The 23,623-nt window shown below is 37.1% G+C and overlaps 1 protein-coding gene across 17 annotated transcripts in view; it reads left to right on the plus strand.

Moving 5' to 3' along the window:
• The window catches only part of DGKH (diacylglycerol kinase eta), a 203,255-nt gene that overhangs the window by 161,092 nt on the left and 18,540 nt on the right, over window positions 1-23,623 (plus strand). For 9 of the 17 annotated variants that reach the window (XR_013536233.1, XR_013536234.1, XR_013536235.1 and 6 more), the window contains exons 18-25: window positions 3,092-3,223; window positions 6,444-6,561; window positions 7,555-7,665; window positions 7,797-7,893; window positions 18,098-18,205; window positions 21,397-21,510; window positions 21,769-21,903; window positions 23,014-23,177. Coding sequence is in view for 13 of the 17 variants with exons in the window: in XM_035303417.3 (XP_035159308.1) it covers window positions 3,092-3,223; window positions 6,444-6,561; window positions 7,555-7,665; window positions 7,797-7,893; window positions 18,098-18,205; window positions 21,397-21,510; window positions 21,769-21,903; window positions 23,014-23,177 (979 nt within the window). In the remaining 4 variants the exon portion in view is untranslated. Of the gene's footprint in view, window positions 1-3,088; window positions 3,224-6,443; window positions 6,562-7,554; window positions 7,666-7,796; window positions 7,894-18,097; window positions 18,206-21,396; window positions 21,511-21,768; window positions 21,904-23,013; window positions 23,178-23,623 lie in introns of all 17 variants that reach the window. The other 8 variants (XR_008481825.2, XM_035303416.3, XM_035303420.3 and 5 more) reach the window with 1 other exon arrangement.

Here is a 23,623-nt window from a genome sequence, read left to right on the forward strand (position 1 = left end):
AAGTGCCTGGAGTAGTGTCTGGTAGACAGTGCTGTCTGAGTATCCACTGTCATCTTTATTGTTGTTATTTTTATTGCTACTGTTACTGCTGCTGCCACCTCTAATTACATTAGCCGTGAGAGAATATTTTATTGTACTTAAGACTCTCAAAGACTTTGAAATAAGACCTCACATGTTCAGCATACAACCCAATGCAGCCATGTTCTAGGACCCTTGAAGCAGAGGACCACGAGCCTTAGGACCACTCCCTTCCAATACATCCCACTCTTATGGTCAGCTCTAATTGTCAGAAAGTCATTCTTTATATTGAACTTTCTATTTTCTCCCTTAAATTGATACCCATGATTACAGTAGTAATTAGGTTTTATGAATGACAGTTAGACAATAACAATGACTAGCCTTTATAAGGAGCAATTCCATATACATTTCACATATCAAAGAGGAGTCTGCCTCTGGAGCCATTTCTCCTTCTCCTTGTCCTCATCTTCCTCTCTGCTTTCTTCCCCTTCCTCTTCTTCTTTCTTTCCTCTTCTTTCTCCTTCTTTCTGCTTCTTCCTTCTTTCTCTTTTCTTCTTATTCTTCATGTGGCATCCCTTAAATGATACCAAAAACAGCCTTGTTGGCATCAGACCTTCTCTCACCTTGCATCTTCTTTTTTCGGATGATCTGTCCTAAAGTTTCTGTACCACTTTTTAAATTGATAATTTTAAACCTTTTGTTTTTCTAGTTGCACCTATTTGGTCAATGTTCATCTTAAAATGTGATACACCATTTTTTTTTTTTTTTGAGACAGAGTTTCGCTCTTGTAACCCAGGCTGGAGTGCAATAGCGCGATCTCTGCTCACCGCAACCTCCGCCTCCTGGGTTCAGGCAATTCTCCTGCCTCAGCCTCCCCAGTAGCTGGGACTACAGGCACGCGCCACCGTGCCCAGCTAATTTTTTTGTATTTTTAGTAGAGGCAGGGTTTCTCCAGGTTAATCAGGCTGGTCTCGATCTCTTGACCTCGTGATCCACCCGCCTCGGCCTCCCAAAGTGCTGGGATTATAGGCTTGAGCCACCGCGCCCGGCCCAATACACCGTTCTAAACAAACTTCTTCAGATATTTTCTGTTGTGTTTTAGCACATTGGTACCCGTACACTACTCATTAAGGACATTTTTGACATTACAAAGACTACCCAAGACTTCTCTTTTTAAAAACATAATTATAGTAGTTTATATGGATCCCAACGAACTTTTATCTTTTTTATTTAGATCTGTTATTTCCTCCTGTGAAGCTCTTTTGAAGTTTGATTCTGTCATCTTATTTCATCTGTGAATTTGATAAGCAGGCCTTAGATGTTTTCATCTATTGGAAAGTATTGATTAAAGCATCAGTAAGGATGCCATTGTCAGCTCTGCTTTTAATAGATCTTATACATTGAGAATTCCTCCCAAGATGATGGCTGTTAGGAGGATTGGTTTGTCAAAGCTCATTTAATGGTTTTCCAGCTGGCTATCATCTCACCTTACCATACTCTTAAACTTGACACTTCCATTGTGGCCTGTAAAAGAAACGAAAAAATGCAAATGGAGTGCTGTAAATATTGATATTGAAACAGACACAGATTTACAAAAGTCTTTAATGGTACAGTATTTGATCTCTGTTTTGGCTAGTAATCTGACTTGTTGGAAATGAGTAGCAATAGTGGAAGTATTTCTATATGAAATATCATTTTTTAGGTACATTTATTATATCATCATGTAATTCACAAGTCTGAGATGTGAGAAATACAGTATATTAATATGATTGATGAGATGCTTTATTTAAGAAGAAGTAGAAAACATTAATTGAGTTACCTGGAATGGAACATCAGTCTTAGTCATTAGTACATTCTCTGCTTTTTGTCAGAGTTGAACATCAAAAAGTTGTTTTTAATGAGAAATTAGCCCCAGGATCCCTATCTGTTTAAACAAGGGGTGGCTGTTCTGGTGCTTTAGTGGGACTGTTTTTGAATGAGAGAATAGAGTGTAAAATTAATATAGTTTGTTTATAATTAGTTTTAGGGAGAGTGAAGATAATTAAGTTTTAGAGTATTTTAAAATGAGTTTAAGGATTACTGTTTCTTCAAAATACCTACCGGTAACTCTTAAATTGTTTAAGGGTAACATCTGCCCTGCATTAACTTGCCTCAGTTTAGAGTTAAATCTTTCTTTTTGTTGTTTACTTTGAGATTAATTATGTTTCAGAATAATTTTTAGATGTGTTGAGCTTACAAGAATATAGAACTTTGGGCAAATCATCATTTTGTATAAATAACTGAGAAGTATGGGAAAAATATGTTCATTTCACTTGAAGATAGATGCAAATTTTCTTCCATTTATTTGTTTATGAGACAGAATCCTCTCTGTCACGCAGGCTGGAGTACAGTGACGTGATCATAGCTCACTGCAACCTCAAACTCCTGGGCTCATGTGATCCTCCAGCCTCACCCTCCCAGGTAGCAGGGACTGCAGGTGCATGCCACCGTGCCTGGCTTGCATCTTTGTAGAGACAGGGTCTCGCTCTGTTGCCCAGGCTAGTCTTGAATTCCTGATCTCAAGTGATCTTCCTGCCTCAGCCTTGCGCAGCCTTGGGATTACAGGCATGAGCCACCACACCCAGCCTCATCACTTATTGAAGACAATATTAAATTGTGTTTCACACGTTTGCTCTGAGAATTACATTCATTAAGTTTGATCATTCACTTCATGTTTATGAGAAGAGGATCACATGGGTAGTGTGCATATAACACATATGTTTCATTTAAAAAAATAAGCAGACTTCAGAAGTTTCATTTATCTTTAAATGTGGGTTGATTATAATCAAATTATGAGTATTAGTGACCTTTAATTATGGTAGGCATCTATTTCCTACTGGTCTTCTTCTATTTGAGCTTAGAATTAGGACTTCGGATTCCCTCCCTGTAAGTCTCAAAGTGTAAACAAAAACTACACATAATATTTTCATTTCTACCGATTGTTTAAACATTGTTTTGTTTCAAATTTATAAGAACTTGCTTATTTTTATAGCTTTATCATTAGCTCTTTCTAATGTGGACTTTTTGCCAGCAGTTAAAACGGCACCTCAGTCTCCAGATGCCCGGGCAAGTCATGGCCATTCTCACACTGATTCTCTCCCTGGTGCAGCTGTGGCAGCCAGCAAAGAAAACCTCCCGGTGCTCAATACGAGAATCATCTGCCCAGGTAGTACAGATTCTGAAACACCGTGTATTTTTCAGTATTTCTATAAAAATGTGTAAGTATTTATTTCCATAAACTGTGGAAACATGTTCTTAAAGATACCTGTTCTTTTAGTGGAATGGTCTTGTTCTACTTTCAGTCAGAATCCAGGCCCTTAGATTCTTCCCAGTACAAAAGTTGCCTGGGAAGTATTAAAACACGTGTTTCTGGGCCTGTCCTAAGAAATTATGATTCAGTAATTCTGGATTGAAGTCCCAGAACCTGCATTTACTAAGTTTCCAAAGTAAATCCCATCTTATGTCCACTACTTCTTAAGCTTTCCTTTTGGTGTTTTTTAGTCAGTGTTCTGCTGAATCCTTTTCGTTTTAAGTCCTAAGTCTCTCTGTAGTCATTTTAAGACATCTTGATGTAAAGTATTCATAATTGTGGAATAGGCAATGATTTCTTAGATATGAGAAGCGCACGCCACAAAAGACAAGTAAATTGGACTTTACCAAAATTAATAGTTTTGGGATTAATAGTTTCCTGACACTATCAGGAAAGTGTCCTTTGAATCCCAAAACTATTAATTTTGGTAAAATACAACTTAAGAATTTACAAGTAATGTATCTGATAAGGGACTGATATCCAGAACATAAAAAGAACTCTTAAAATTCAACAGTAAAAAGGTAAATGTCCTGCTTTGAAAATGAGAAAGGGATCTAAATAGACATTTTTTACCAGAGAAGATACACAGTAGCCAATAAATACATGAAAGGATGCTCAACACCATTAGTCATCAGGGGAATGCAAATTAAAACCATAACGAGGTGCCACTTTAAGCCACTGGGTTGACTGTGATCGAAATAGACAGATGGTAACAAATACTGGCAAAGATGTGGAGAAATCAGAACCTTCATACGTTGGTGGCGCCATTCTGAAGAACAGTTTCACAGTTCCTAAAATGTTAAACATAGAGTTTACATGTAGCCCAGCAAGTTTACTACTAGGAATACAACCAAGAGAATCAAAAATACGTGTCTACACAAAAGCTTGGACATGATTATTTATAGCAGGGTCACAATAGCCCCAAAGTGGGAGCAACCCAAACATCCATCAGTTGGATGGATAAACTAAAGTGATATATTCATACAATGGAATATTATCTGCCCATTAAAAAGAACGAAGCACTGATACATGTGATTACGTGATTACCCTTAGATACATTATGGAAAATGAACACAAGGGCTAAATGTAATATGATTCCATTTATATAAAATGGGCAGAGTAGTCATAACCCATAAGGAAAGATAGTAGATAGTGGTTCCCGAGGAACTGGAAGTGGGGTGATCAATGGAATGGAACATGACAGCTATTGGGTGCACCATTTCTTTGCAGGGTAACAAAAAGATTTTAGAATTAGTGGTGATGGTTGTTCAACTTTGTGTATATATTACAAACAACTGAATTATCTAAAAACTTCAAAAGGGTTAATTTTCTGATATATCAATTATATCAAAATAGAAATATTAAAAGAAAAAAAGGAAGATCAATCTGGAACATACCTGGTTCTGGAAAAGCCTGCAGGTTTAGAGGCCGTGTTCCTATTCCACCTGGGAACCTTAGGATAACCGCTCTGGAATAAAGCTAAAAGGACTATGGTTAACCTTAAAACATTTTCGAAAATATTAACACTTGGCCGGGCACGGTGACTCATGCTTATAATCCCAGCACTTTGGGAGGCCGAGGCAGGCGGATCAACTGAGGTCAGGAGTTCGAGACCAGCCTGGCTAACATGGTGAAACCCTGTCTCTACTAAAAAATACAAAAATTAGCCAGGCATGGTGGTACGCCTCTATAATCCCTGTTACTTGGGAGGCTGAGGCAAGAGAATCACTTGAACCCAGGAGGTTCAGTGAGCCAAGGTTGTGCCACTACACCTTGTTGCCTGGGCAACAGAGTGAGAGTCTGTCTCAAAAAAAAAAAAAAAAAAAAAGAAAGAAAGAAAGAAAAGAAATTAAAACTTTTCTGTGGGGCAGCTGGAGTATGGCTGTCATCTCTCCAAACTGTTCTTAATGCTTACTAAATTTATTTTTTTATTCGTTCATTTACTTGTTGAAATGTAAAGGAAATTGACATCAGAAGTATTCCACAGTGTATGTAAAACTATGACATTAAATGGAGGAACAAAATTGATTGTGTTTGATAATTGACTGAATATTATCAATTAAAATAATGAATAATAATTATTCCCTAAGAAGAGCATAGTACTGAGGAAAGGGATGTTTGCTAAAGAGAGGACTTGCTGGGCATGGTGGCACATGCCTATAGTCCCAGCTACTTGGGAGACTGAGGTGGGAGCCCTGGGAGATGGAGGCCACAGTGAGCCATGATCACACCATTGTGCACCAGCCTAGGTGAAGAGTGAGACCTCATCTCTAAAAAAAATAAAATAAAAAGAAAGAACTTGTTTTTCTAATGTCCTAGTGTTTCCCTGGTTCCCACCAGTCCCAATTACTTTGTCCCCTCTCCAGAATTGTGTTTCTAGCTTTCCTGTTGGGTTAAGTAGATCATAAAATTCATTAGCTTTGAATACTGTAACTAGTTAGAAAACCAGTTGGTGAGCATGTTGAAATAAATTTGAAGTAAGAGAGAGGCTTCATTTTTGTATTTAATACTATATTCTTCCAGAATTCACAGATGCCTACATTTAATACTTTTCTGCTTATTCTTAAAACTAACACTGGGTTTTCACCTTAATACATCTCTTAATATTTTAAATTGAGTCTCATTATCTATGATTTGAGTCTGGAAGTGATAACTCCATGCCATTTTGTAAATAAATAAATAAAAGTAATAAACAAACAAATAAATACATAAAAGTAATCCCACCTTTATTGTAAATTCCGTAGACACTTAATACTGTCTTGGCTATGACAAAGGAAGTAACATGTATTTGTTGAAGTCACAGAGTTACTGGGTTGGTAAATGGGAAAGTGTCACAAAGCCATTCCTACTTAGGGCCTCCTCTCCTTAATCCTGTAAGATAACATATAGATCCTTGGAAGTGTCAAAAGCCTTGTATTGACAAGTGCCTTGGTTCATAATTTTGATTAATGAGAGGAGTAGGCACTGAGAACCAGGCTGTTAAAAGCAAGATATTTGATATTAGGCTTTGATGGACTGGTTCTTTTTCTGTTTTTTCTTAACATGTGATCCCACGTGTATTTGTTTTTCTGTCTAGGTTTACGAGCAGGACTAGCTGCCTCAATTGCTGGGAGTTCAATTATCAACAAAATGTTACTGGCAAACATTGACCCTTTCGGTGCCACCCCGTTTATTGACCCAGATCCAGATTCCGTGTAAGAAAATGCTTTTGCAAGTATTTTGTTGGGGTTCTTCTTTTTTCTTTTTAACATGAATTGTAACATTTTAAATGGTATTGCAATAACTATGGTTCCATATTTTAAAAAAAGATGATCAGAAAATTACAAAAGTTGATAATGCCAAGCACATTGAGCCCTTTAAAATTCAGTGGTCGCCATGATCTGTCCCTGAGGTAGGTCCTTTTTCAGCCCATTGTCTGAGAGCAACCCTCAGGCCAAGGAAGGTGCCAATAAATAGAACTGATGCTATTCCCTTTCCCTCCTTTCTTCTCAGTCTTGCCAAATCTGTTATCTTTCCACGTCAGCTTCCAGGTTTACTTATTTTGGGAATCTTTTGGCCCACATGGATCTCTTCCCTTCTTAAGACTCCTACAATTTTTTGGCAGTTCAATATACACTTTCTTTCACTTCCATTCTTAATTTTGTTTTTGTTATATCTCATTTCTGTAATGACAGACCTCAAGGACAGTACCATATTTTAAATGTTCCAAAACACCTAGAAGAACGGACTGGATCTAGTACTCTTTTGCTCAGTTAATATTTGTCCACTGTTAAGGGTAGAAGCGGAGGAGACTTTCTAATGATAAACAAAAAAAAAGAGAGAGAGAGAGAGAGAGAATTGGCACCTGACTGTAAGGCCCTCCCATAATCATCTGCATTTTTCTGTATAGTGAGGAACTTACCTAGAACTAGAACTAAGATGTTGTTACAGTTAGTAGAAGACCACACCGTAACTGTGTGTCTGTTTTGCCTTGCTCACCATCACTTTATGTCACATGTGTCAGATATTGTACATATGTCCTGTGGTTGTACACATGGCATCGGAATAGGAAGTGATCAGCGCCGACTTTTACAATCTACTATAAGGAATGGAAGCTTAAATGGTGTTAAGTACTGTCTTGTGTACAAATTGCAATTGTTGTAATGAATCTGAAATTGACTTTGATGTGCTTTTCCCTATGATCATAGAGATGGATATTCAGAAAAATGTGTTATGAACAATTACTTTGGGATTGGATTAGATGCAAAAATTTCATTGGAATTTAACAATAAAAGAGAGGAGCACCCTGAAAAATGCAGGTAATTGTAATAAAAGTAATAATGCTGTTACATAAAGGCAGTTTTTCCCTCATTTGTTATCTCTTTTGCTTGCTCTGCCTTTAAGGAGTAAATAAAATTTCCTGAAACTGCCTACCAATATTTATTTTCAGGAGCCGAACTAAAAACTTGATGTGGTATGGAGTCCTTGGGACCCGGGAGTTACTGCAGAGATCCTACAAGAATTTAGAACAAAGGGTTCAACTTGAGGTCAGTTCACCTTAAAGACGTTTCACATCATCTTACTTAAAAAAACATCTCATTTGTCGAGCTAATTTGACCTAAATGCCTTTTGATTAGTGATTAAATATTGAAGGGAAAAATTGACATGATTATCAACATTGTACTAAAGAAAGTATATACACGGGATCTGAGTGACACAATTATCATCATCATTAGCTCCTGAAATTGGGGCTACTCTGGAGTTGTGGTGCCCCATATAAAAATGGAGCCAAGGGAGCACATTTATAGGAGAGGGTTTTTAATGGATATTCTCATTTAAGTTTCCAAATTCTGACCCAATTCTATAATAACCAAAGTTTTGCAAATCTCTGAAAATAACATTTGTAGTAAATAGAATCTTTTAATTTAAATGTATATTTTTTGCTTGAATTATTTCTAACAAGTGAGCAAAATTAAAAGAGATTTTGAGCATTTAAATGTTTGACAGAAAGTTATTTAATCTCTTCCAACAACAGAAAAAACAAGGCTGGAGATATGGCTCTGAAAAGACTATTAATTTTGGTGAATTTTATTTTCTTTTGCCTTTGATCCAGGACTCACTGTTTATGCTGATAGGCCTGTCTTTCCTATCTTTTATCATTATATAACTGTATATTTTTAATTAAAGCTTATCATACATATAGAAAATTATAAAATCTTGTGTACAGCTCCGCAAAATAAACAGCATTATTATTTTGGGTATCCTCTGAGTACTGGAAGGTAGACTAAAGAGGTGTCTATCTCATTCTTTATCAGCTGTATTTCCTAGTAAAGATGAACCTATTATACCTTTCACTCTAAACATACAACTAACTGTATGATCAGCTGGTTTGATTGACGATTACTTATAAAATTAAGGTAGACTTACTCAAAAAAAAAAAGATACAAAATTAGGAAGGCTCACATTTTGTAAATGCTATCCTTGACGCCCCATGCCCAGGTTAGGTTAGGTGCCCTCCTAATCATGTAATCATTCTTTTTCTTCTTTTTTTTTTTTTTTTTGAGACAGAGTTTCACTCTTGTTACCCAGGCTGGAGTGCAATGGCGCAATCTCGGCTCACCACAACCTCCGCCTCCTGGGTTCAGGCAATTCTCCTGCCTCAGCCTCCTGTGTAGCTGGGATTATAGGCATGCGCCACCATGCCCAGCTAATTTTTTGTACTTTTAGTAGAGACGGGGTTTCACCATGTTGACCAGGATGGTCTTGATCTCTTGACCTCGTGATCCACCTGCCTTGGCCTCCCAAAGTGCTGGGATTACAGGCTTGAGCCACCACGCCCGGCCTTCCTTCTTAATACCCTGATTGGCCACTCTTTTTTTTTTTTTTTTTGAGACAGAGTCTTGCTCTGTTACCAGTTGGAGTGCAGTGGCATGATCTCAGCTTATTGCAACCTCCGCCTCTTGGGTTCAAGCAATTCTCCTGCCTCAGCCTCCTGAGTAGCTGGGACTATAAGCACGTGCCACCACACTCGGCTAGTTTTTGTATTTTTAGTAGAGATGGGGTTTCTCCATGTTGGCCGGGATAGTCTCGATCCCTTGACCTCGTGATCCACCCGCCTTGACTTCCCAAAGTGCTGGGATTACAGGTGTGTGCCATTGCACCTGGCCTGGCCTCACTCTTAAGGACACATAGAAAGTTGTTTTCATCTCTGTTATCCCCCGTGTTTAGCACAGTACTGGTCCTGTTTTGAGGGGGAAACGGATGGGTAAGTGATTGTGTTAGCATAGTTTGTTAAGTGCTGTGATCAAGCATAGCCAGCTATCTTTAAGGGTTGGACAACTAGCTGAATCTGAATGGCTGGATGGTCTTAGTTCCTGGATGGTCTTAGTTCCTGGATGGTCTCAGTTCCGGGATGGTCTCAGTTCCGGGATGGTCTCAGTTCCGGGATGGTCTCAGTTCCTGGATGGTCTCAGTTCCGGGATGGTCTCAGTTCCGGGATGGTCTCAGTTCCGGGATGGTCTCGGTTCCTGGATGGTCTCGGTTCCTGGATGGTCTTAGTTCCGGGATGGTCTTAGTTCCTGGATGGTCTTAGTTCCTGGATGGTCTTACTTCCTGGATGGTCTTAGTTCCTGGATGGTCTTAGTTCCGGGATGGTCTTAGTTCCGGGATGGTCTTAGTTCCGGGATGGTCTTAGTTCCGGGATGGTCTTACTTCCGGGATGGTCTTAGTTCCGGGATGGTCTTAGTTCCGGGATGGTCTCAGTTCCTGGATGGTCTCAGTTCCGGGATGGTCTCAGTTCCTGGATGGTCTTAGTTCCTGGATGGTCTTACTTCCTGGATGGTCTTAGTTCCTGGAAGAGCCTCAGCTCTTCAGAAATAGATTTAGTAACCTCTTCCACTGGTGGTCCAAATTTTGAATAAGATATCTTACTTACACAGCTGCTTTGTACTCTCCTTTTTAAAAGGGTCTTAATCTTTTCTGAGTTGTAGACACCTATGGCATTCTGGTGAAAATAAGGACCCCTTGTCAGAATATTATTTTCAAATGCATTATGTGAAATACAAACTTACAAAAGAAGACTTACCAATAATATTAAAATAAATTAACAACATAGTTTATGTTGCTGAAGAATGATAAATGTGTTTTATCATTACTGTATCAAATAAAAATCTAATGGCATGTCTAATAAATACCGTAACTTCAAAGTAATGATGAGCTTATATTATGAGATATCTGAAACATAATGCCTTTTTTCCTGCATTTATAACTGAGGACAATGCTAAACTTCAGAGGTTAGTGAAAATAAAGATACAGGTTTTTACCACAAAGTTAACAGACTGCCTGAATCTACCCATGGACTCGTTTTTGAACCTTCAGTTAAGAACACTTGATATAGATATATACATTAAATGATAAAAAAGGTAAATGAGTAAAACAAGATAAATGAAAACATGTTAATATACGTAAAAATAAAGTAGAAAGCCCGGGCATGGTGGCTCACGCCTGTAATCCCAGCACCTTGGGAGGCAAAGGCAGGTGGATCACAAGGTCAGGAGATCAAGACCATCCTGGACACCATGGTGAAACCCTGTCTCTACTAAAAATATAAAAATTAGCTGGGCATGGTGATGCGTGCCTGTAATCCCAGCTACTCAGGAGGCTGAGGCAGGAGAATCACTTGAACCTGGGAGGCGGGGGTTCCAGTGAGCCCAGATTGTGCCACTACACTCCAGCCTGGCAACAGAGCGAGACTCTGTCTCAAAAAAAAAAAAAAAAAAAAAAAGTGGGAAAAGTAAACCATTCTTTGCCATAGTTAACAAAAAATAATGATAATGAAGTAAACCAAAAGATACATTGTACTTCTACGGACAGTAGAAGGCCTGTTATCTAAAATTTCATTTTTCTGATGATGGTTCACGTGGGAAAAGGTGGAGAAGAGAGACCCACACCTTGGGAGGCTCTTTCCAGAGAGATGCCTTCACAGTGTCAGTCCTCCTTGCTTTTTACTCTTATCTTTTTGCTCAGGTACCTTGTCCTTCCCCTGTTACATTGTGGTTTGGAAGGAGACTGACTTCATGTTCTAACTTTAAATTTGTGCCAAACAGAGTCTTTGACCTTGGTTTCCCTACCTACAAAATGGATAACATAATGATTTTGTGCAAGTCATAAGCCAGTGAGCTAAGGTACTGTAAATCACGGTGTAAATTAAAAAGAACTGTACAAATACAAACTTTGTTTCCCAAGCCACGTTATCGGTGATTCTGATATATACCCAACCTTCAGAAATTCACAGTGAGATTTAGAGTCCTTTTTACAATGATGGGAATTCCAGAAATGTAAAATAACATCGCATTATCATATTTTGCTACTTTTAGAGTAGAAACACCTTTCACATGTAAATGGAAGAATTGTATTAAAATTTCAAATATTTTCCATAAGAGGGATGACTTGTTTGCCCGTAATATACCTAATTTGCAAGTGTCAAGCAGCCTATTCTATTTATTAACTGAAATAGTAATTATATACTGTGTCAAGTCCTGTAAGTACTAAGATAGGTGAAGAAAAATAACTTTAGACTGGGTACAGTGGCTCATGCCTGTAATCCCAGCACTTTGGGAGGTCTAGGCAGGCAGATTGCCTGAGCTGAGGAGTTAGTGACCAACCTGGGCAACACGGTGAAACCCCATCTCTAATAAAAATACAAAAACTTAGCTGGGCGTGGCAGCAGGCGCCTGTAGTCTCAGCTACTTAGGAGGCTGAGGCGGGAGAATCTCATGAACTCAGGCAGCAGAGTTTGCAATGAGCTGAGGTCACACCATTGCACTCTAGCCTGGGTGACAGAGCAAGACTCCGCCTCGAAAGAAAGAAAGAAAGAGAGAGAGAGAGAGAGAGAGAGAAAGGAAAGAAAGGAAAGAAAGAAAGAAAGAAAAGAAAGAAAGAAAGAAAGAAAGAAAAGTTTAAAAAACAGTCTTCATCTGTAGGCGATCGTGAAATATGTGATAGAGAACAAGTGGTTGTTTAATTAACATTTTTAGTTATTTCAAACCTTCCCATATCTGTATCTTTTTAAAAAACAAAATAGTTTATTAATAGTAATTTCTATCTTTGCTTTATTTATTTCAGTAATAACTAGTTGTAACTACTTTTTAAATCATTTAAAAATAATGGAAGTTTACTGTATGCCTTTAATTCTTACAGCTTCACGAGATAGGTATTATTATTCAGTTCAGAAGAGTTAATGCATTTGCTCAAGTTCAAACAGCTAATAACTGGAAGAGCCAGCATTTCAAATCTAGTGTTTTTTTCCATAAGACAATTTGTAATTATAACGGAAGAAGGAAATTTACTGCTTTCCCACAAGTGTTCTAGGTGCTTTCCTCTACCTTATCTCATTGGCCTCCTGTGTGCTAAGAATTGTTAGCCCATTTTACAGAGGAGCAAAGTGAGGCTCTGAAAGCTTAAGGGACTTAGCCAAATACTAAGTGACAGAAATCAATCCAGTTTCCCCATCTTCCCTCCATATCATATTGTCTGGTGAAAGAAGCAGACAAAACAGACACTAATGAGAAAAAAATGCATAGCTGCAGTTGGGTTGCATTTTACAACATCATGAACCACTCATAGAAACATGGAATGGCTAGGGGCCAGGTCTGGTGGTGTGCACCTGTGATCCCAGCCACTTGGAAGCCTGAGGCAGGAGGATCGCTTGAGCCCAAGAGTTCAAAATTGCAGTAAGCTGTGATGGCACTACCACATTCTAGTCCAGGTGACAGAGCGATATGAAAATGACAGAATGTGTGGCGATTGGAAATATTTCTTTAAAATTTAACACTCCTAAAGTTGTTCCTGGATGTAAGAAACTTTTGAATCATGTAAATTTGTTAATTTGTTGAATCTGTGCTCCTCGTATTTTTCCTAGGAGACTCTATGAAATGGACATTACGCATTTAGATTTAGGTGTGTTGCTTAATACATATATATATGTTCAGTTCAGCACTGCACAGGAGACTTCCTTCTGAAAATGTTTGTTTTCCATACTGCAAATAAAGTGCATCCATTTAGAAAACGTTTTTAAAATACTTCTTTTATATTTATGGAGATAGTATTTTTTCCGCATTTCCTTTGTTAGTCGTATGATTTAAAGCAGCTTTTTCTAAAGTACATAAATATATCTGTTTAATGTATTGCGTTGAGGAAACATTTATTATTCTGCTAAGTATTTCATATTCATTCATTGAACAAATATACATTGAGTACCAATTATGTGCCAGACACGCCCCCAGGTGCATGGACCTTTGAATGTGAAAAGCTAAACCTGCTAATGGTTAACACTGTGTTTTCGTAAAAAAGAAAAAAAGGAATTGTGAAAAATGCACATGAAGATAAATCATAAATGAAGTTTCAGTTATTTAAAGTAGTCGAAATGTGTTTAAACTGGATTCTCATTTGTTCTAAAGGTTGAAGACCTTTTTGATTTTTTTTAGTTGTTTAATAAAGGTTTATTAAGGATTTACCAAATCCATGCACAGTGCTAGACCTTGAAGATGCCAGCCCTGTATAATTTTGAGTTTGGTACAGAAGTCTTACCATTCACAACAAATCGGCCAATCCTTGTCTTCACCCATTACCACCATTCCAATCAGCCAATATCCCTGAGGTCTTCCCAAGAACTGACTTTGGCTGCATTAGCAGACACAAGCTTCAGTGTGATTCTGATGGTGAACATTTTTTGTAGTACTTGGGGATGAGATTAACCTCCTACGTACCCTCATTAAGCACTTATTCTTCCCCGTTCTCAGATTCACAGAGCAGAGAAGTCCTTAATGGGGTCATCTTGGACCAGCTGTAACAATTTCCCAATGTTTGCTGGTCTCTTCCCTGGATTTTCACCAGTTTAGGAAGTTAACTTGGAGAATCAGAGCCACACTACTGAATAGACATTAGAGAAAATATTGGTACTCTTGACATTGAGACCTTTTCCTTCCATCTTTCCTATATCCCAACCACCCCTGACCACTGGGACTTAATCCTTTTTTTTTAATTGCATTTTAGGTTTTGGGGTACATGTGAAAAACATGCAAGATAGTTGCATAGGTACACATGTGGCTGTGTGATTTGCTGCCTTCCTCCCCTTCACCCATATCTGGCATTTTTCCCCATGCTATCTCTCCCCAATTCCCCCCCCGCACTGTCCCTCACCTATTCCACCCAACAGACCCCAGTGTGTAGTGCTCCCCTCCCTGTGTCCATGTATTCTCATTGTTCATCACCCGCCTATGAGTGAGAACATGCAGTATTTCATTTTCTGTTCTTGTGTCAGTTTGCTGAGAATGATGTTCTCCAGGTTCATCCATGTCCCTACAAAGGACACGAACTCATCGTTTTTGATGGCTGCATAATATTCCATGGTGTATATGTGCCACATTTTCCCAATCCAGTCTATCATCGATGGGCATTTGGGTTGGTTCCAGGTCTTTGCTATTGTAAACAGTGCTGCAATGAACATTCGTGTGCATGTGTCCTTATAGTAGAACGATTTATAGTCCTTTGGATATATACCCAGTAATGGGATTGCTGGGTCAAATGGAATTTCCATTTCTAGGTCCTTGAGGAATTGCCACACTGTCTTCCACAATGGTTGAACTAATTGACACTCCCACCAACAGTGTAAAAGTGTTCCTATTTCTCCACATCCTCTCCAGCATCTGCTGTCTCCAGATTTTTTAATGATCGCCATTCTAACTGGCGTGAGGTGGTATCTCAATGTAGTTTTGATTTGCATTTCTCTGATGACCAGTGACGATGAGCATTTTTTCATATGTTTATTGGCCTCATGTATGTCTTCTTTTGTAAAGTGTCTGTTCATATCCTTTGCCCATTTTTGAATGGGCTTGTTTGTTCTTTTCTTGTAAATCTGTTTGAGTTCTTTGTAAATTCTGGATATCAGCCCTTTGTCAGATGGGTAAACTGCAAAAACTTTTTCCCATTCTGTTGGTTGCCGATTCACTCTAGTGACTGTTTCTTTTGCCGTGCAGAAGCTGTGGAGTTTGATTAGGTCCCATTTGTCTATTTTGGCTTTTGTTGCCAATGCTTTTGGTGTTTTGGTCATGAGGTCCTCGCCTACTCCTATGTCCTGAATGGTTTTGCCTAGATTTTCTTCTAGGGTTTTTATGGTGTTAGGGCTTATGTTTAAGTCTTTAATCCATCTGGAGTTAATTTTAGTGTAAGGTGTCAGAAAGGGGTCCAGTTTCTGCTTTCTGCACATGGCTAGCCAGTTTTCCCAACACCAATTATTAAACAGGGAATCCTTTCCCCATTGCTTGTTTTTGTCAGGTTTATCCAAGATTGTATGGTTGCAGATATGTTGTGTTGCCTCCAATGCTTCTGTTCTGTTCCATTGGTCTATATCTCTGTTCTGATACCAGTACCATGCTGTTTTGATTACTGTAGCCTTGTAGTATAGTTTGAAGTCCGGTAGTGTGATGCCTCCCGCTGTGTTCTTTTTACTTAGAATTGACTTGGCTATGCGGGCTCTCTTTTGGTTCCATATGAAGTTTAAGGTGGTTTTTTCCAGTTCTGTGAAGAAGGTCATTGGTAGCTTGATGGGGATAGCATTGAATCTGTAAATTACTTTGGGCAGTATGGCCATTTTCACAATATTGATTCTTCCTAACCATGAACATGGAATGTTTCTCCATCTGTTTGTATCCTCTCTTATTTCGTTGAGCAGTTCCTTCTGAAACTATTCCAAATAATCCAAAAAGAGGGAATTCTTCCCAAATCATTTTATGAGACCAACATCATCCTAATACCAAAACCTGGCGGGGACTCAACAAGAAAAGAAAACTTCAGGCCAACATCCATGATGAACATAGATGCAAAAATCTTCAATAAAATACTGGCAAGCCGATTGCAACAGCACATCAAAAAGCTTATCCATCATGACCAAGTAGGATTCATCCCAGGGATGCAAGGCTGGTTCAATATACACAAGTCTATAAACATAATTCACCACATAAACAGAACCAAAAACAAAAACCATATGATGATCTCAATTGATGCAGAGAAGGCCTTTGACAAAATTCAATAGACCTTTATGCTGAAAACCCCCAATAAACTAGGTATTTATGGAACGTATCTCAAAATAATAAAAGCTATTTACAACAGACCAACAACCAATATCATACTGAATGGGGAGAAACTGGAAGCATTCCCTTTGAAATCTGGCACTAGACAAGGATGCCCTCTCTCACCACTCCTATTCAATATAGTACTGGAAGTTCTAGCCAGAGCAATCAGGCAAGAAAAAGAAATAAAGGGTATTTGAATAGGAAAGGAGGAAGCCAAACTGTCTCTATTTGCAGACGACATGATAGTATACCTAGAATACCCCATCATCTCAGCCCAGAAACTCCTGAAACTGATAAGCAACTTCAGCAAAGTCTCAGGATACAAAATCAATGTGCAAAAATCACAAGCATTCCTATACACCAATAACAGACTTAAAGAGAGCCAAATCAAGAACGAACTGCCATTCACAAATGCTACAAAGAGAATAAAATACCTGGGAATACAACTAACAAGGAACGTAAAGGACCTCTTAAGGGAGAACTACAAACCACTGCTCAACGAATGCTCTTTTTAATGAAATGTCCCATTACAGAAATTCTTCCCCTCACCTCGGTTTCTACCCCAGAACAAATTATTCTCTCACAGTCTCAGAAATACCATTTCTTTTTTTCTGCTGACAGACCATTTTTATTTGGCATTAAAATGTAATTTTTAAGAAGCTATGCTAATTATCTTTAATGTAAGAATTATTTATTGAAAATACAACATCCATTTTAGGTGTGACATCTGCAAGCTCTTCTCTTTTAAAATGAAGGCTTAAATATTTCCATTGGATTAAATGTTCACTTAGAAAAATGTTAAATGGTTTGGTTTAAATCCTAATTAAAATAATAAGTATGATTATAAAATTTAACATAATTATGATTTTTGTTGAGTAATTTAGAAAAATTAGTTTCATAACTGATTGTCTCCTTAATAGCCCACTGGGCTTAATTTAAGAGTTAATAGATAACAGCATTAATTGAAATTAATTTAAGAAACACTTATTAAAAGGTAACAGTTCTGTTTCTACTCAGTAGGAATTTATTCATATCCCTTCATCAGCCATATCCTTTTTTTCCATTTAAATGGTAATTTATTTTTCATCTAAGTGATTAATGAGAACGTAAGGACAGCAAGGAGCTTTCTGAGATGCATATATTTTTGCTTGATTTTGGTTCTGACTACGTGACGTACTCAGCTTTGAGTTTCACCAGTCCCCAGGTGGTCGTAGAGCCCCAGCAATGTACCAGGGACTGTGAAAGGGGCTAAGTGAGATGGTTAGGATCAACTTGCTCTTACACGGCCTGCTTTAAAAAAGATGCTTAATATAAGTACATAGAGGACCACAAAGAAGGTGAAGTATCATAAGAGGCCTGAAAAAGACTCAAGAAAAGTACTGCCTGGTTTTGGAGGAAAGAGGTAAAACATTTTTGTATAAAATCAGTTTTCTAATAACTTCTGCCATAGTTGTTTATACTTCAAATTTTTTTTTAATTAAAAAAATAAGGTAAAGGCCTTGGTAACGTGTAGTGAGCAGACATTACCAACACGCTCTGCTTCCTCTTTAGTGTTCTGCTTTCTTCCATACCAGTGATTTTGCTCTTTTTGTCTAATCCCTGCTTTTTTTTTACCTTACAGTGTGACGGGCAGTATATTCCTCTTCCCAGCCTGCAAGGCATAGCCGTGTTGAACATCCCCAGCTATGCCGGAGGGACGAACTTTTGGGGTGGAACTAAAGAGGACGATGTAAGTCATGGGAGTAAATCGTTTGTTTCCTCAAAAGTAATTACATCACTGTAATAATTTGCTTTTGCAAATATGCTTATGAATTGTAATTTAATGTCATGTTAAATATTTTACATTGGGAAAGTGAGGCGTGGAATAGATTCATTTAAGATTTGATTTGGACTGTCTCTTGTGGACATACTCTTAACTTTTCTCATGTTGAAGATACAGCTATCCATATCTTGGGATGTATGTTGCGGTTTTCTGGATGGATATTAAAGAACCTGCTTTTGGAAAGTAGATTTATGAAATGAGGAAGGGGAGATTTTACTTTTTAACTTTATGTCTGCATGTGGTTTCCATTGCTGCCATCACAAGTTAAGACACATCTAGCCACCTCACACACATTATCATCTTACAGTTGTATGTGATGGGAGACTGGCACAGTCTCACGGGGCTAAAATGGAGGTGGTTTCCTGCTGGAGGCTCTAGGGGAGACTGTTTCCCTGCCCTGGGAGTGTCTAGAGGCTACCCACATTCCCCTCCATCTCCAAAGCCGGCAAAGGCAGGTTGAATCCTTCTCATATGGCATCTCTCTGATCTCTGCTGCTCCCTCTTCTACTTTTAATGACCACTGTGATTACACTGGGCCCACCTAGACCACCCAAGACCATCCCCATCTCAAAGCCTTAATTTAATCACATCTACAAAGTTCCTTTAGCTATGTAAGGTAACAGATTCACAGGTTTGGCCTCCCAAAGTACTGGGATTACAGGCATGAGCCACCGCACCCAGCCTCAGTACTTTTAATTTTCTAAACTTGTGTGTATATATTTTTATTTTTAGAATTATCAAGAAGGTTCATTTGGCCGGTGAGGCTTAGGGCTATTTTGTTTTTGTTTTTGTTTTTTCATACTTTTCTTTATTTAAAAAGGAGAAAACGCAACTTTACAAATGTAATTGTTGTGAAAAGAATGAAAGAGAGGGCACAATTATTAACGTATATGTAGCTTAGTTAAAATGAGAAGTGTTACCACGGTCTCTATTTGATGAGCCATATCCACTGATTCAAGTTTATGATAAAGTGATATAATCATTCCGACCGATCTGTTTTTCTCAAGGATCTTAAATGAACAGGTAGGGATTAAAGTCTAAGGTCAATTGGAAAGCATTTTTGATTTTCATGAAATAAATATATTCCAATAGTATTTGAGTTTAAAAATATTTTTTGTCAACTTGTTATTATTAAGTATTTTGAAGGGGAGAAATCAGTGAGATTAAGATAAATAAAGTCAACATTCCTTGAACACCTACAAGATAGTCAGACAATGTTCTAAGAGCTTTATATTGATTATTTAATACCTACATTTCTTAGCAAATTTTTTACCACTGAAGAATCTAAGGCAAAGTTTCCAGTTAGTAACAGCAGAAACAGGGTTTAAATCCAGGTAATATAATAAGAAAAATTATCAGAAACATCAATGTTAGCAAATTTGTGTCCTGATATTTTCAGTGAAAGTTTTAATTAGCATACGACTTTATACTGAAAATTGTTTCAGATGCAAATTATTTATGATATAGTGAAAGAGAGAATAAAAATAAGGTAATACAGCCTACATATAAAAATTTAGAGTAAATTAACTTTGTGAAAATGGATTCAATGTAAAGATAAAATAAGCCTGCTTGATTTTTATCCTCTTAGGTTTCTATTTCCATACTCTCAAGTGCCCTCAAAAGTTTTGTATTAAAATATAAAGCACATATGTATATTGCTTGTAAAACCTTGAATGGTTTTCCTTAGAATATATCAAGTGAACTGGATCATAATTTGCATCTTCATTGCTTTAACCTTATGAAACTATATCACCTTTCTATGAAACTATCACCTTTCCAGTTTTCTTTTTTTGGATTTCCAAAACTTCCATGTATCATCTTTTTAAGACGTTTGAATTAGGCATGAACATGTATTTAGCATGTTTTATACCAAGACGAATGATTTAGAAATATGCTAGTTAACTGGTCTAAAAAGTAGCTTTATGAGCAGTATGAGTAATTCCTCCATGTGTGTTTGAAAACCCTTTTTAAAGTTATGTTTATTTTAAGCCGTCTTCAGAGATTGTTACATGTGTTATGTATGTTATATATGATATGTTATACATCATACGTTATATATGAGATGTTATATATCATACGTTATAATGTTATACATCATATGTTATGTATGATATGTTACACATCATACATTATATATGTTATACATCATATGTTATATATGATATGTTATACATCATATGTTATAAGGATATGTTATACACCATATGTTATGTATGATACACATCATATGTTATATATATGTTATACATCATACGTTTTATATATATGTTATACATCACACGTTATATGATATGTTATACATCATACATTATATATGTTACACATCATACGTTATATATGTTATACATCATACGTTATATATGAGGTGTTATATATCATACGTTATAATGTTATACATCATATGTATGATATGTTACACATCATACATTATATATGTTATACATCATATGTTATATATGATATGTTATACATCATGTTATAAGGATATGTTATACATCACACGTTATATGATATGTTATACATCATACATTATATATGTTACACATCATACGTTATATATGTTATACATCATACGTTATATATGAGGTGTTATATATCATACGTTATAATGTTATACATCATATGTATGATATGTTACACATCATACATTATATATGTTATACATCATATGTTATATATGATATGTTATACATCATATGTTATAAGGATGTTATACATCATATGTTATGTCTGATACACATACGTTATATATATATGTTATACATCATACGTTTTATATATCTGTTATACATCACACGTTATATATGATATGTTATACATCATACATTATATATGTTACACATCATACGTTATATATATGTTATACATCATATGTTATATATGTTATACATCATGTAATATGTGATGTTAGACACCATGTTATATGTGATAGTTATACGTATGTTATATATGATGTGTTAACATGTTATATATATGTTATACATCATATGTTATATATGATATGTTACACACCATACGTTAAATGTATATATGTTGCAGTTTACATTGTGCCCTTCACCTAAACATTCAGTAGAAACGTAATGCAGTTTTCCTTTCAGATATTTGCTGCACCGTCATTTGATGACAAGATTCTGGAAGTTGTGGCAATATTTGATAGCATGCAAATGGCAGTCTCAAGGGTCATTAAACTGCAGCATCATCGAATAGCCCAGGTTGGTTTCTCTCGTCAAACCTGACTGCACTTCCTGGGCAAAAGAGGGTTGGGGGAATCCGTTCTAAGTGTCTCCCATACTGGATATTCATCTATAGTATTCTGACTTCGTTGTCATGCCAGTTTTTTACCATGTCATTATAAGTGATAAAGCATCCTTCTCTATTCTGTGGAATAGACAAATACTCAAGCCTGAATATAGATGATCGTTTTCTCCGGATGATTTGTACTCTACGATAATCTGTTTGTTTTATTTCAGTGCCGTACAGTAAAGATCACTATATTTGGCGATGAAGGAGTCCCAGTGCAAGTGGACGGTGAAGCATGGGTTCAGCCTCCAGGGATTATTAAAATTGTGCACAAAAACAGAGCACAAATGCTAACAAGGGACAGAGTATGTAACAAAACCATTCTTGTAGAATACAGTCAAGGTTTTTTAAAATCTGAAATTGTTATAAAACATAGAAAACAAGGAAACATTTAAATTGTCTCTTCAATCTGACATTTAGGTCATTGTGGTTTGGAATATTTATTTATTCATTTTAGTAAGACTTTAGTTTTTAGAGCCATTTTAGGTTTACAAAAAATTGGGCAAAAATAGAATTTGAATTATGTTCCCATATACTTCCTCCTCCCTCTTCTTCCCTACACAGGTAAATTCCCACTAACATCTTGCATTAGTGTGGTGCATTTGTCACAGTTGTTGAGTCAATACTGATTGATTATTACTCACTAAGGTCCATAGTTTCCATTACTCTTTGATTTGTATATCTGTGGGTATGGACATAGATCACTTGAATCCACCATTGCAGATTCATACCAAATAATTTCTCTGCGTGAAAAATTCCCTGTGGATAAACAGTGTCCCTGTTCATCCCTCCTTCTCCACCCTGACTTCTGGCCATCATTGATTTTTTTTTATTGTCTCCATTATTTTGCCTGTCGCAGAAGGTGTGTTTTTAATTAAGGTCGACCTTTACCAAACAAGACTGCCAATATTCACCCCATCCAGTTTATAAAATAGTAATGATTAAAGAATAAATTGAAGCAGTAGTAAAGATTGAAGCGTGAAATCAGTTTTTTGTTTTTGTTTGTTTTCTTTTTGAGACAAAGTCTTGTTCTGTTGCACATGTTGGAGTGCAGTGGTGTGAGCATAGCTCACTGCAACCTTAAACTCCTGGGCTCAAACAGTCCTCCCACCTCAGCCCAGCTAATTAAAAAAAAATTCTTTTTGTAGAGTTGAGGTCTCACTGTGTTGCCCAGGCTGGTCTCCAACCCCAGGCCTCAGGTGATCCTCCCGAATCTCTTTTTTAAGTTTCCATGAGCGTTGGCTGCGCCACTTTGTGTTGTGGTACATTGGAGAATTTTGAAATGTCTTTTTCATAATTGTGATTTATTTGAGGAGTCATGAGAGAAAAAGCAATTGTAGTTTTATTAAAGTACACATTTACATGGACCTCTGAGTTCCAAGCTAACAGTTCATTGCAATATTGATCTTAAATAGGCCTTTGAGAGCACTCTGAAATCTTGGGAAGATAAGCAGAAGTGTGATTCCGGTAAACCAGTTCTCCGAACCCACTTGTACATCCATCATGCCATTGACTTGGCAACAGAAGAGGTGTCGCAGATGCAGCTGTGCTCCCAGGCTGCAGAGGAGCTCATTACTAGGTACGGGGACGGACTCTGCTGGCTTTTCAGACTGTGGGAACTCTAGTCTCAGCCAGTTTTTGTTTTTTTAATCTTAATACATTGTTTCAGTAGTGGTATCAGAAGGAGATGCCATTGCTCCTCTTCACATAGCACTCTTTTCATTATTGTTTATTCTCCATTTCGTATACAGTCTTTACACTGTGCTGCCCACTTATATACAGTTTTCTAATTACTAATTAAATGTTTATGGAATGTAGAGGGAAGTCTAAACATTAATCCTGTTCCACAGGAGAGTCAGGAGCAAAAAGAATAAAAAGACTTCAGAAACCAGTTTCTGACAAGATATTAGAGAGATTTTGAGACCACATATAAATTAATTTCTATAGACAGAAAGGAGATTAAAAAAGAAGTCCTGTGAGTGTTAAACAAATAAAAATCACTATGACCAGGGAAAACTTCAGAGG

The sequence above is a fragment of the Callithrix jacchus genome, chromosome 5, assembly GCF_049354715.1.
Source record: "Callithrix jacchus isolate 240 chromosome 5, calJac240_pri, whole genome shotgun sequence".
Classification (NCBI taxonomy): domain Eukaryota; kingdom Metazoa; phylum Chordata; class Mammalia; order Primates; family Cebidae; genus Callithrix; species Callithrix jacchus.